At 43.4% G+C, this 12,896-nt stretch overlaps 2 protein-coding genes and 2 pseudogenes across 3 annotated transcripts in view; 3 read left to right on the top strand and 1 right to left on the bottom strand.

Moving 5' to 3' along the window:
- FNTA (farnesyltransferase, CAAX box, subunit alpha) overlaps positions 1–12,316 on the bottom strand; it is a 41,652-nt gene extending 29,336 nt beyond the window's left edge. The window contains exons 1-3 of one of the 2 annotated variants that reach the window (XM_012476060.2): positions 12,093–12,316; positions 9,555–9,640; positions 4,744–4,858 (exon numbers count right to left, since the gene is read on the bottom strand). In XM_012476060.2, the coding sequence (XP_012331483.2) occupies positions 4,744–4,858; positions 9,555–9,640; positions 12,093–12,292 (401 nt within the window). In that variant the 5' untranslated portion in view covers positions 12,293–12,316. The remainder of the gene's footprint in view (positions 1–4,743; positions 4,859–9,554; positions 9,641–12,092) is intronic. The other variant, XM_064370020.1, reaches the window with a different exon arrangement.
- On the top strand, positions 240–811 carry LOC105733559 (AP-3 complex subunit sigma-1-like; annotated as a pseudogene).
- Positions 1,056–1,373, top strand: LOC135271893 (protein S100-A11-like). Its single transcript, XM_064370000.1, has one exon. The coding sequence runs from the start codon at positions 1,056–1,058 to the stop codon at positions 1,371–1,373; it is 318 nt and encodes a 105-aa protein (XP_064226070.1).
- Positions 1,681–2,451, top strand: LOC105733558 (small ribosomal subunit protein uS15m-like; annotated as a pseudogene).
- Positions 12,317–12,896: the final 580 nt, after the last annotated feature.

Raw genomic sequence — 12,896 nt, 5'->3', positions numbered from 1 at the left:
CTCCGGCTGATAAATCCTGCCACATACACGGCTTTCAATCAGGATTTTTCCTGTCTCTCTTATAAGCATAAAGAGAAAGTCAAGAATTACCAACCATGAAAGAGACCAAAAGAGATGAAAAGATCTCATACTGATGAAATTAAAAAAAAAAAAAAAAAAAAAAAAAGAAGGGGCGGGTGGGGAAGGATCTCTGGCGAGACTCAAGCACCTGCCCCCGCCCTGGCCCCCAGTGCCCAGCCATGATCAAGGCAATCCTAATCTTCAACAACCACAGGAAGCCGAGGCTCTCCAAGTTCTACCAGCCCAACAGTGAAGATACACAACAGCAAATCATCAGGGGTACTTTCCATTTGGTATCTAAGAGAGATGAAAATGTTTGTAATTTCCTATTGGAGGATCCGACAACAAACTGATTTATAGACATTATGCAATGCCAATATTTCGTCTTCTGTGTGGATTCTTCAGAAAGTGAACTTGGCATTTTAGATCTAATTCAAGTATTTGTGGAAACATTAGACAATGTTTTAAAAATGTCTGTGAACTGGATTTGATTTTCCATGTAGACAAGGTTCACAATATTCTTGCAGAAATGGTGATGGGGGGAATGCTATTAGAGACTAACATGAATCAGATTGTTACACAAATTGATACAAAAAATAAGCTGGAAAAATCTGAGGGCTGAGTGGAAGCTCCCGCCAGTGCTGCATCAGCTGTAAAGAATATGAATCTTCCTGAGATCCCAAGAAATATTAACATTGGTGACATCAGTATACAAGTGGCAAACCTGCCCTCTTTTAAACAAAAATTTTAAAAAGCTACTCCCAGGTAAAATCCAGAGGAAAAAGTCATCTAAGTTTACCATGCAGTCGTTTACCAAAAATACAGGAGAAGAGTCTTAACTTTTGCTCAAGGTACTATATAGGAGTTGTGTAAAATCAACATGAAAGTTCATTGTTCCGGTGGGTCGGGGAGAGGCTCCAGACCTGCACACCGCACCCAGAGCTCTCAGCGCTGCTCCCAGCCACAGCCTCCCACACGCCTCGCTCAGCTTCAACATGGCAAAAATCTCCAGCCCTACACGGACTGAGTGGTGCATCAAGTCCCTGACTACTGTTTTCCAGAAGTACGCTGGAAAGGATGCTTGTAACTACACTCTCTTTGAGACGGAGTTCCTAAGCATCATGAATAGAGAACTGGCTGCCCTCACAAAGAACAAGAAGGACCCCAGTGTCCTTGACCGTATGATGAAGAAACTGGACACCAACAACGATGGGCAGCTAGGTTTCTCAGAATTTCTTAATCTGACTGGTGGCCTAGCTATGGCTTGTCATGACTCCTTCCTCAAGGCTGTCCGTTCCCAGAAGCGGACCTGAGGACCCCTTGGGCCTGGCCTTCAAATCCACCCCATTTCCTTCCTGCCTTTCTGTCATCATCTCCACAGCCCACACATCATTCCGAGCCCAGCACACCAGCCGCCTCACGCGGGTCCCACCTGCGGACAGTAATAAACAAAGAAAGTTCACTGTTGCTTTTCTTGCTCAGTGATTTTAAATAAATTGAGTAGTTCCTATATGATTTTTTCTTTCTTTGCTAAACTGCAGTCCTGTGCCCACCTACAGCTTGCCTCTATGTATTGGCTACTACAGTGTTTTAAAAAGTATTTCCGGGGGTTAAGAGGTCACCATGCTAAGGGCCGCGTGGAGGGTGCTGAGTTTGATTCGGACCCAGGCAGTCACCCAGGCCCCAGGCCCCGGGCTGCCGGGCTGTGGGAGCGCCAGGTTTCCTTCCAACCAGTGGGGCCTGCAGCCTCAAAGTCTCCTCCAGGCCACGCGCAGGTATGTCATCCAGAAACCAGTCCAGCCCAGGCAAGTTGATGACCTGCCTCCTTCTACGCTGCTCCAAGACTACCAGAATGTCCCTGGAATTGAGAAGGTTGATGATGTTGTGAAAAGACTCTTGTCTTTGGAAATGGCCAAAAAGGAGAAGCTGAAAGTCATATAAGAACAGCTGATGAAAAAGACTGTTGAAAACCCTAAGGACACCAGATCCCCGGAGGCTCGAATTGTTGCCTTGACCATCAGGATCCGCAGTTATGAAGAACACATGCAGAAACATCGAAAGGACAGAGCCCACAAACGCTATCTGCTGACGAGCATCGACCAGAGGAAAAAGATGCTCAAAAACCTCCGTAACACCAACTATGATGTCTACGAGAAGGTATGCAAGGAGCTGGGGATTGAGTACACCTTCCCACCTCTGTATTACCGAAGAGCGCACTGCCGATTCGTGACCAAGAAGGCTCTGTGCATCCGGGTTTTCCAGGAGACGCAAAAGCTGAAGACGCAAAAAAGAGCTTTAAAGGCTGCAGCAGCAGCCCAAAAACAAGCAAAGCGAAGGAAACCAGACAGCCCTGCCAAGGCCGAACCAGAGATACTCGGAGACAACCAGTAAATTCTGTTCAGTCATTGCTTTCTGTCTTGAAGAATGATAGGAGAGACAATGGGGCTCTTTTTGGTCTGAGGAGGAGGAGAAATTTATTCTTTGATTCAGCTCTGGGATCCTAGAGTCGTGTGAGACAGAGTCCCTGCCCTCACCCACCAGGGGACACACACTCATACAAACAATTACCTGTCATCCAGGTGACATATTTTCAGTGGAGGCAAGACAGAGGATGTGACAGCACAGTGGAAGTGTGGCTGTATGGGTGAAAAGAACTGCTGTAAGAGATGCCTTCCAGACTGGGCCCTAAAGGATAAGCAGGAGTTCACTGGATAGAGACAGGAAGAGAAAGGCTCCTGGGCAGAAGGAATTACAAGTACAAAGGCAAAGAAGTCTAGAGAGAGGGGCATGCTGTATGCAGAGACTGGGGAGAATAAAAAATAAAGCTTGAAAAGCTGAAAAAAAAAATTATTTCCGATATTTCCTTATTTTTTTGGTGTCGGAGTCTCGCTCTGTTGCCCAGGCTGGAGTACAGTGTCGCAATCTCAGCTCACTGCAACCTCTGCCTCCTGGGTTCAAGTGATTCTCCCACCTCAGTCTCCCAAGTAGCTGGAATTACAGGCGTCCCAAGATGGAGTTTCACTGTGTTGCCTAGTCTGGTTTCGAACTCCTGACCTTGTGATCCACCCCCCCTCGGCCTCCCAAAGAGCTGGGATTACAGGCATAAACCACCGCGTCCGACCTGGATATTTCTTTAATTGTGTACAACCTAAAATGTTGGTGGTTTGTATGGATCACAAGTGCAACATTCCTTAATTCCTTTCGCTATCTGTCACACAATTATTATTTAAGGAACCAAGTACGTATTACATGAAAACATTATGACTTTTTTCTCACCACACACAGACACACAAACACACACGACGCTATTTAAAAAAAGAATATTCAGAGAACAAAAAACAGTTCTCCCAAATTAAATGTAGAAATCTTTAAAAATTCATACAAGAGTTAAAAAATAAAATTGAGGAAATATTTCAAAAGAAAATAAAAAGACAAAGAAATGGGTATAAGAAAAGGTAATCCAGGAGATACAACATACAACTAAAAGGCATTCCAGAAAAAGTAAACAGAGGAAAGAGAGAGGAAATTATCAGAAGAACATAAAAAAATCCCCAGAACTTAAAAAGAAGGTTTAAACAAAGGAAATGGAAATCTTCTCAATCTGAAAAGAAGCTAAGAGAAACAGAAAGCGTTTTAAATTTCCTAGAGAAAATAATTTCCAATCTAGAATCCTATTACTATAGTTGAAGAGAGACTACTGATTTTTAATTGTATAAATCTCAGAAATTACTTTCCATCCTTCTACTCAATGACATGACATGCTCTATAAAATGAGAAAGTCAATCAAGAAAGAGAAAGGTATGGGGTCTAGGACACAGGAGATCTAACACATGAACGAGCTGAAGACCAGGTATGCAGCAGCCAACTGGTGAAAAGAAAAATGGAACTGAAGGATGACCTGTGTTCAATAGAAAAATGACACTTCACGTATATCAGAGCATCTGGAAGACAAATTACCTATTGGTACAAAGAAAACAAAATAAAAATGACACTCTGTTAGAAGGAATGTAATTACACTTTAAAATGTGGGTCAACATGAACATAAACTGAGTACTCATTTGTGATGGAGAGAGGGTAGTGGAGAATGAACGATCTTTCACAGAAGGAATAATGTTTAAAATAAAAAAATAATAACAATTAAGCAAATTATCTAGAATATGGAGATTAATTCAAGAAAAAAATCCCTAAGAGTTATTGCCTCTGCGGAGTGGAACTGGCAGTAGGAGGGAATGGGCTGGAGATTGCTACTTTTTTTCATGCAGCTTCTTAAACCCATACTCAAATCGCTATTTTGATGAAAATTAAAGGCCAGGCTTGGAGGCTCACATCTGTAATCCAAACACTTTGGGAGGCCAAGGAGGGTGGATCACCTGAGGTCAAGAGTTCAAGACCAACTTGGCCAACACAGTGAAACCCCATCTCTACTAAAAATGCAAGAAAAGTAGCCAGGCATGGTGACGGCTGCCTGTAATCCCAGCTGCTCGGGAGGCTGAGGCAGGAGAATCACTTCAACCCAGGAGGCAAAGGTTGCAGTAAGCCAAGATCGTACCAACTGCATTCCGACCTGGGCAACAAGAGCAAAACTCCATTCCCCCAACCAAAGAATTAAAGTACAGCTTAAAAAAGAAAGTCACTTCAAGTAAAACATTTATGCAGGGAGTACTGACGATGTATATTACTTACCACACCGTATAATTGGCTGCATTTAATTCAATAGCATCCCGGGTTAGCTTAAAGGCTCTTTCACTTCTTTCGTCACGCTGTAGGACAGCTCGGAAGTAATCATAAACATCTCTAACTAGAGATAGAGCACACAACCGCATTAGGACCATCTTACTTACAACTAGCACTATGATGTACAATGTCGCTATATCTGTGCAGAAGGATACTTTATTGGCCTTTGTATCATTTATACCAAAAAGCAGTCAAATGGCTATGGTTGCCACCCTGATAATGCCCTAGTATCACAGCCACACAAAAAAGCATGGGCTACTTATGTCTAACCAGACGCTTACTGCTTACGTGCATACATAAGAATTCACACCAGATTCCAAATCTCCCATAAGCCTTATGTGTAAAAGGAAAATTAGGGGTGCATACATTCAAATACATTCATATAGCTGTTTTTCTGAAATTTTATTTTGATGATCAGATTTTTAAGTGAAAAATATGTCCAAAGGCAGAAAATTCAAAACAGTACAAAAAGGTTCACACTAAATTTCCATTCCACTAAATTCCCAATCCCTCTCCCCAGAAAAGCAACCATTATTAACTGATTCTACTGTATCCTTCGAAATATATTCTATGCATCTACAAGTAAATAGTCTAACTCCATCCTTCATTTTTATGCAAAAGAGATCCCATCCCACTCTGAGCTTTGCTTTTTTCACTCATACATTATTAAAGATAGTGTAAACTAGGTCGGGCGTGGTGGCTCATGCCTATAATCCCAGAACTTTGGGAGGCTGAGGCAGGCAGATCACCAGGTCAGGAGTTCGAGATAAGCCTGACCAACATGGTGTAACCCCGTCTCTACTAAAAATACAAAAATTAGCTGGGTGTGGTGGCATGGGCCTGTAATTCCAGCTACTGGGGAGGCTAAGGGAGGAGAATTGCTCAAACCCAGGAGGCAGAGGTTGTGGTGAGCTAAGATCACACTAAGCTGAGATCGCACCACTGCACTCCAGCCTGGGTGACAGTAAGACTGTCTCAAAAAAAAAACAACGTTGAATTCATTCCAGAGCAAAATTTAGAAACAACATAAATGTCAAACAACTATGAAATACTACGCAGTCATTAAGAACCAAGCTTCCTTGGCCAGACGCCATGGCTCATGCCTGTAATCCCAGCACTTTGGGAGGCTGAGGCAGGTGGATCACTTCAGGTTAGGAGTTCAAAGCCAGCCTGGCTAATATGGCGAAACCCTGTCTCTACTAAAAATACAAAATTGGCCAGACGTGATGACACATGCCTGTAATCCCAGCTACTCAGGAGGCTGAGACAGGAAAATCGCTTGAACCCAGGGGTCAGAGGTTGCAGTGAGCCAAGATCATGCCACTGGACTCCAGCCTGGGCAACAAGACTGAAACTCTGTCTCAAACAAAAAAAAAAAAAAAAACCTTCCAAATAATTTCAAATTTGTAACAAAATAAAATGTTAACTATATATATAATATATACATATAACATTATTTTACACACACACACACATAAAACATACACATATACATACGCACACTGATAAAATAAACTTGGAGGCTATCAGGCTGGCATAGCTCCAAAGCCTTAGGTTCCTATGTAAGCAACCAAAATCCAAGTCAATGTAAAAGGTAACATGAAACACCATTAAAATATTCTTTTTTTTTTTCTGAGACGGAGTCTCACTCTTGTTACCCAGGTTGGAGTACAATGGCATGATCTCGTCTCACCACAACCTCCGCCTCCCGGGTTCAAGTGATTCTCCTGCCTCAGCCTCCCCAGTAGCTGGAATTACAGGCGCTGCCACCACACCCGGCTAATTTTTTGTATTTTTAGTAGAGACAGAGTTTCACTATGTGGGTCAGGCTAGTCTCAAACTCTTAACCTCAGGCGATCCACCCACCTCAGCCTCCCAAAGTGCTGAGATTATAGGCATGAGCCACTGCGCCCGGCCTAACATATTCTTTTAATTTAAAAATTGTATTGGCCAGGCACAGTGGCTCACGCCCATAATCCCAGCACTTTGGGAGGCCAAAGCAGGCGGATCACAAGGTCAAAAGATCTAGACCATCTTGGCCAACATGGTGAAACCCCATCTCTACTAAAAATACAAAAATTAGCTGGGCGTAGTGGTGCAGGCCTGTAGTCCCAACTACTCGGGAGGCTGAGGCAGGAGAATCGCTTGAACCCAGGAGACGGTGGTTGCAGTGAGCCGAGATTGTGCCACTGCACTCCAGACTGGAGACAGAGTGAGATTCCGTCCCAAAAAAAAAAAAAAATTATGAACAACATACTGTTGTTCATAATTCGAAGTTTCCAATACTTTGCCTTTTTTAACTCAACATTGTTTCTGAGATCTGTTCATGTTATAATAGATCAAAATCCTCCTAATGGTTATATAGTTTCCAGTATCTTACTTTTTCCAAAAAATGCTGCAAATATAGTAGCTAACATATATAGTGCTTACTATGAGCCAGACACTATTCTATTATTTTATGTGAATAATTTACTACATCTATAGTTACTACCATTATCCTCATTTTACACATGTGGAAACAGAGGTACATAGGAGTTAAATAACTTGTCCAAGATTACAGTCAGTAAAATGTGAAGTTAGAATTTGAACCAGATGGTCTGGCTCCAAAGTCTGTCCTCGTAACCTCCTGCGCATATCCTCTCACGCCATGTGCCAGAATGAACCTAGAGTATTACATCAGAAGCAGCACTGCTAGGCTGTAAGACAGGTGCATTTTCCAGTTTTAAGAGATATAACAACACTGCTTTCCAAAATGGCTAAACATATGAAACTGTCACATGAAATGTATGGAGCTCTTCACGTATCTTAATACCTAATATCATAAGACAGTTTTCATTTCTGCCACTTCAATCATAGGTGAAAAATGGCATTCTCATTTCAACCTGTCTATCCTTCATTCCTAATGATTAGAGATTCTTCCTATTTTATTGGCCAATGGTATTTTCTTTTCCATGAATTGCCAGTTCATACCCTTTGTCCATTTTTTGATTAAACTGTCTCCTTATCCTTTTGTAGAAATGACTTACAAGTTTCAATATGGATCCTGCTTTGTATGACGTACCTTCTCTCACACTGCTACTTGTTCAGGGTTGCTTCTGCTGCGGTTTTAAATTGACCCATTTGTCTATAAATGGTTGGCAGGTCAAACTTATCTTTTATTTTATGGTTTTAACTATGGTGTATGTAAGAATTCAAAATGTTAATTTTTCTTTTGTTTGAGACGGAGTTTTGCTCTTGTCATCCAGACTAGAGCACAATGTCGGCTCATTGCAACCTCCACCTCTCAGGTTCAAGTGATTCTCCTACCTCAGACTCCTCAGTAGCTGGGATTACAGGTTCCTGCCACCACGCCTGGCTGATTTTTGTATTTTTAGTAGAGACGGTGTTTCACCATGTTGGCCAGGCTAGTCTGGAACTCCTACCTCAGGTGATCTGACCTCAGGTGATATGCCCACCTTGGCCTCTCTAAGTGCTGGGATTACAGGTGTGAGCTACCACATCCTGCCCAAAATGTTAATTTTATACCTTGAAAAAAAAGGTTATTAATTTATCCTCAATGGAAACATACGATTATTATGTTTCCCCCAACATCTCTAAGTACTTATGAATCTGAAAAAGTTATGGTTTACATTTCTCTGATCACTAGTAAGGTTAATATCACTTTATAGATATTTATATTTTGTGAAGTGTCTCTTCACATATAATATCCTTCAAAGTATGGGAGTTTTGCATTTTAGTGCAGTTATATATTCTGACCTTTTCCTTAATCGATTCTGAGGTTTACATTTTGCCGAAAAATACCTTCTTCACCCTAAGAATGATAGGAATACAATTCTGCTTTTATCTAATTGCACAGCCAACTGTTTCAAACCATTATTTGACTAATCCATCCTTGTCATGAAGGCATAAAACGTCCTTTTTATCATATGTTAATTAAGTTTTCATAGAGTGAGGACCTATTTCTAGAGTCCTTATTAATCTATTTCTGTGCTACTTCCACTAAATCATTTAGTAGTGTATTTGCATACTTAATAAGGAAAATCTGTTTTATTATTTTTTAAACATTTATTGTCATTTTATTTTTTTATTGTCATTTTGTTATCAGAAAAAAAGTTTTTGTAAAAGAATGATCTTAGTAAAGCCTTAGCTGAAAGAACATATATATATAAAATTACAAGACTGTCATTCCATTTTATTCATTTTTCCTTTCCTAGAAGAACTAACAATTAACATTTGCATGACCTTCAATTTACATTTTCATTCATTATAAAAGAACGATACTTTATCAAAGAAAAAAATCCACTCATTCTAATATCCACTCATTTTAATACCACTCAGTTTTGATATTAAACCGAGCCTAACACTTCATTGCCAAAATATATTTTTAAATACTGATGTTTCAGCAACCAAAGTTTATTCTAAAAACAGTAACTCATTTATATTGTATTATACATGCACAATCTCCCAGGCTGTGAGGTCTCCAGGAAGGAAAAGAAAAGCACAATTACATAGTAGCTATTATCTATTATACTGTAACATTCCTTACTTGTTCATTACTTAGAGTATGTCCAGTCTCTGGGCAAAATAAAACTTTTAATCATAAAGATAAATCACCAAGAAAAGCACAAAATTAACTCATCTTAAGTCATTCAGATTTTTATTAGACAAAAATCTGTCATCTATCTTGCTACATAGTTGTGAATTCCAATTCTGCTACTAAGTTTAACTTACAGACCTTTTCCTAATTCAAACAAACTTACATTTGTCACTATAAATGATCTGGACCACGGGATTGGGGCCATCGTTCTGCGGCACTGGATCTATGTCAGCCCATTCTGCTCTGTCCCTGAAAATAGACATTCCCCCACCAGTGGTTACATTCAAATTCAGAAGAAAAAAAAGAACTCTAGTGTTTTAAAAATGACAACAATTACACTTACATTAATATTAGTAACTTACAGGGCTCGTAATGTAATCATGGTTGGATTCTCCATGACCAAGTTTTGCCAATATGCTTTATATATTAAACTACTAAAGTAAAATTAAACAAATAACACCCAGATGCTGAAACATTAATCAAGTTTTCAAATTCAAAGTTTTATAAGTAGAAAACATGTTTTTGCAGCAAGTACACAGTATTTTTTATTTTTATTTTTATTTTTGAAACAGAGTCTTGCACTGTCACCCAGGCTGGAGTGCAGTAGCCGGATCTCGGGTCACTGCAATCTCCACCTCCCAGCTTCAAGCGATTCTCCTGCCTCCACCTCCCAAGCAGCTGGGATTACAGGAGTCCACCCCATGCCCAGCTAATTTTTTGTATTTTTAGTAGAGATGGGTTTCACCATGTTGGTCAAATTGGTCTCAAACTCCTGATCTCAGGTAATCCACTGCGCCTGGCCCACAGTATTTTTAACTTAGAAATCAATCTAACTCATTGGTCTACTAAGATTCTTTGAGTCAGTCAGCATTTTTAAAAGGTCTGAGTAACAAAGTACTAGGAATCGACATTTTAATAAGTAAGCACCATTAATTTACTCAAGAGGTGGTGCGTGTAATCAATAAGAAAGCAGGCTCTGGAATCCGACAATTGCCTAAGTCGTAACATTGGCTCTACCACTTACTAGCTGTGTGACCTTCAGAAAGTTACTTAACTTCTTTGGGCTTCAGTTTCATCATTTATAAAAAGAGGGCAATATTACTACCCACCAACCTTATAAGGTTTTTTGGAGGATTAAATGAGGTAACAGATGTTAAGCACTTAAAGCACCCACTGCAGACAGGCAGCATTCAATGACTACTAATACGCAATGCTAAAATAACTGTATAGTACCAATTCGTGCTTTACAGAAATCTGTGAACCACCCAGTGTGACCAAATTTCTCTTCAAAGCGTTCACTCATATTCTTTTCCTTTCGTTTTTTTTTGGGGTGGGGGGGGAATGGAGTCTCGCTCTAGACATCCAGGCTGGAGTGCAATGGCACAATCTAGACTTTCTGCAACCTCCGCCTCCCGGGTTCAAGCGATTCTCCTGCCTCAGCCTCCCGATTAGCTGGGATTACAGGCGCTCGCCACCATGCCTGGCTAATTTTTATATTTTTAGTAGAGAGGGGGTTTCACCATGTTGGCCAGGCTGCTCTCGAACTCCTGACCTCACGTGATCAGCCCACCTCAGCCTCCCAAAGTGCTGGGATTACAGACATGAGCCAGCGCCTTCGGCCTTCCTTTCACTTTTTATTTCTCTATAATGATCAACTATTGACAGCAAAGATTCTGTGACATCCATGCTAGAAACTGTGTCCATTATACAAGGAGAAATACAAGAGAAGCCGTGACCTGAGAGGGACACCTAAAGCCTGGGGGAGTGGCCTGGAAAGGTAAGGCTGTCATTTAGTCACCAGGAAATCACACACAGTCATGTGAGAACCTGCGTATTTCACAATCCAGAGAGCTGACTTGAGAGTTATGGGGCTACCAATTTAAATCAGTAAAACATTATATCCAAAAAAAAAAAAAACAAACCTCTAGTGACTTCTATTCATTCATAAAATCAAGGTAAACAAGCCACAGAATGGGTTTACCTAGAACTACAGAAGTAAAACTAAGGCGATTATCTCTGCAGGTTCACAGGGCATTAGGGAATCAGCATTACCATCTGAAAGCAAAGAACTGATGGAACTGGGTGTCAGCAAAGACGAGGGGCGTCCCCAGTACACACCACTTGTATTATGTTCGAGGCAATGCAGGGAGGCTTCAGAGAGATTCAGTAACAAATCTCTTTCCAGCCTTCAGCCTGGCTGATACGAGGCGCTAAAATACGGATCGGATGAAAATGCCTCAGTGCTCCAAGCAGAGCAAGCCACGGGAAGCCCTCAGACCTCGTTTTCAGGGTGAGCGAATCTGGCCCCGGTTTACTGCCGACTACCAGAACGGCGTCCTGACCGCTGGGTATTCACTACGTGTTACGGGCACAGCGCTCTGGGCCGTGGAAGAGAGCGGGAAATTTCTTCTATTTACGACCCGCGACGCCGAAAGACCTGAACGAGTGCGACTCGGGGCGCAGCAGTTTCCGCGCGGCTTAAAGCGGGCAGGAAGCCGAGACCCCGCTGTGCCGCGTCCCCACAGTCTCGCGCCGGCGCCGCCCCGGGAAGAGGCGACCTCACGGCCGCTGCCCCGGCCCAGCGCCCCGCACCGGCCCACGCGACACCGCGAGAACTTCGGCCGGGAGCGCGAGCCGCGGGCCTCGGGGCAGCTCGGCCTCCAGGGAGAATCCCGCGCCGCGGCCGCCGCGGGGGCGTTACCTGTATAGGACGTAGGAGGGCGAGTCCAGGCTGAGAAACCCGTCGTCCATGGGGGACGCCACGGCTTCCCCGGCCTCGGCCGCCATCTCTTCCTCGTGCTGCTGGTGGGGCGGCGGTGGGGGCGGCTGGGGCGGCGGCTGCTCCGGCTGCCCTGGCTCTCCGCCCTGCGCAGCCTCCCCGACCCCCTCCGTGGCCGCCATCTCGCCTCGGTCCGCAGCGGAGGTGGTGACGGAGGCCCCGCCCCTCGGAGGCCCCGCCCATCCCTTCCCCGCCAAGCGGGCAACTTCCGGTTTCCTGGGTTTGTTTACTTTTATTATTTTTTTTTTTAAAAAACCATAGAGGTGCTGGCTAGAGGGTCCTGGCTGGCGGCCAGGGTTGAGACGCGAGGTTGCGGTGGGAGCGTGTGGGTGCTGGCGGCGTCCGCCGCGAGGCTGCGCGGCTCTTCCGAGGGGGCCCCAGGATCCCACCCGTCTTCCCTTGTGTCGCCGTTCCCGAGCTTTGCAGATGTCACGCGACCGTATTAGTGCTGTTAGCGGCCCCGGCAGGAAAAGCGCGATGCCTTTTTGGACAGAAGCTTGCGGCTCAGGGTGGCTGGCGGACACTGAGCACTCAGCCCTTTGCGTCCATCTTAGCATTTCCGAAACAAAATATAAAGGCCGGGCACGGTGGTTCACGCCTGACCCCAGCCGCTCAGAGGCCGCGGCGGGAGGATCGCGTGAACCCGGGCAGTCGAGACCAGCCTGGGCAACATAATGCAACCCCTTCTCTACCAAAAATACAAAAACTTAGCAGGGCGTCATATGG

Source organism: Aotus nancymaae, unplaced genomic scaffold (genome assembly GCF_030222135.1).
Source record: "Aotus nancymaae isolate 86718 unplaced genomic scaffold, 86718_ANA_hifiasm-v0.15.2.pri h1tg000097l, whole genome shotgun sequence".
Lineage (NCBI taxonomy): Eukaryota > Metazoa > Chordata > Mammalia > Primates > Aotidae > Aotus > Aotus nancymaae.
The sequence above is the reverse complement of the archived record's forward strand: the minus strand, read 5'-3'. Positions and strand labels throughout refer to the sequence as shown.

Bases quoted from the DNA above. Each gene is read 5' to 3' on its own strand.
- LOC135271893 (XM_064370000.1), top strand. From the start codon at position 1,056: ATGGCAAAAATCTCCAGCCCTACACGGACTGAGTGGTGCATCAAGTCC.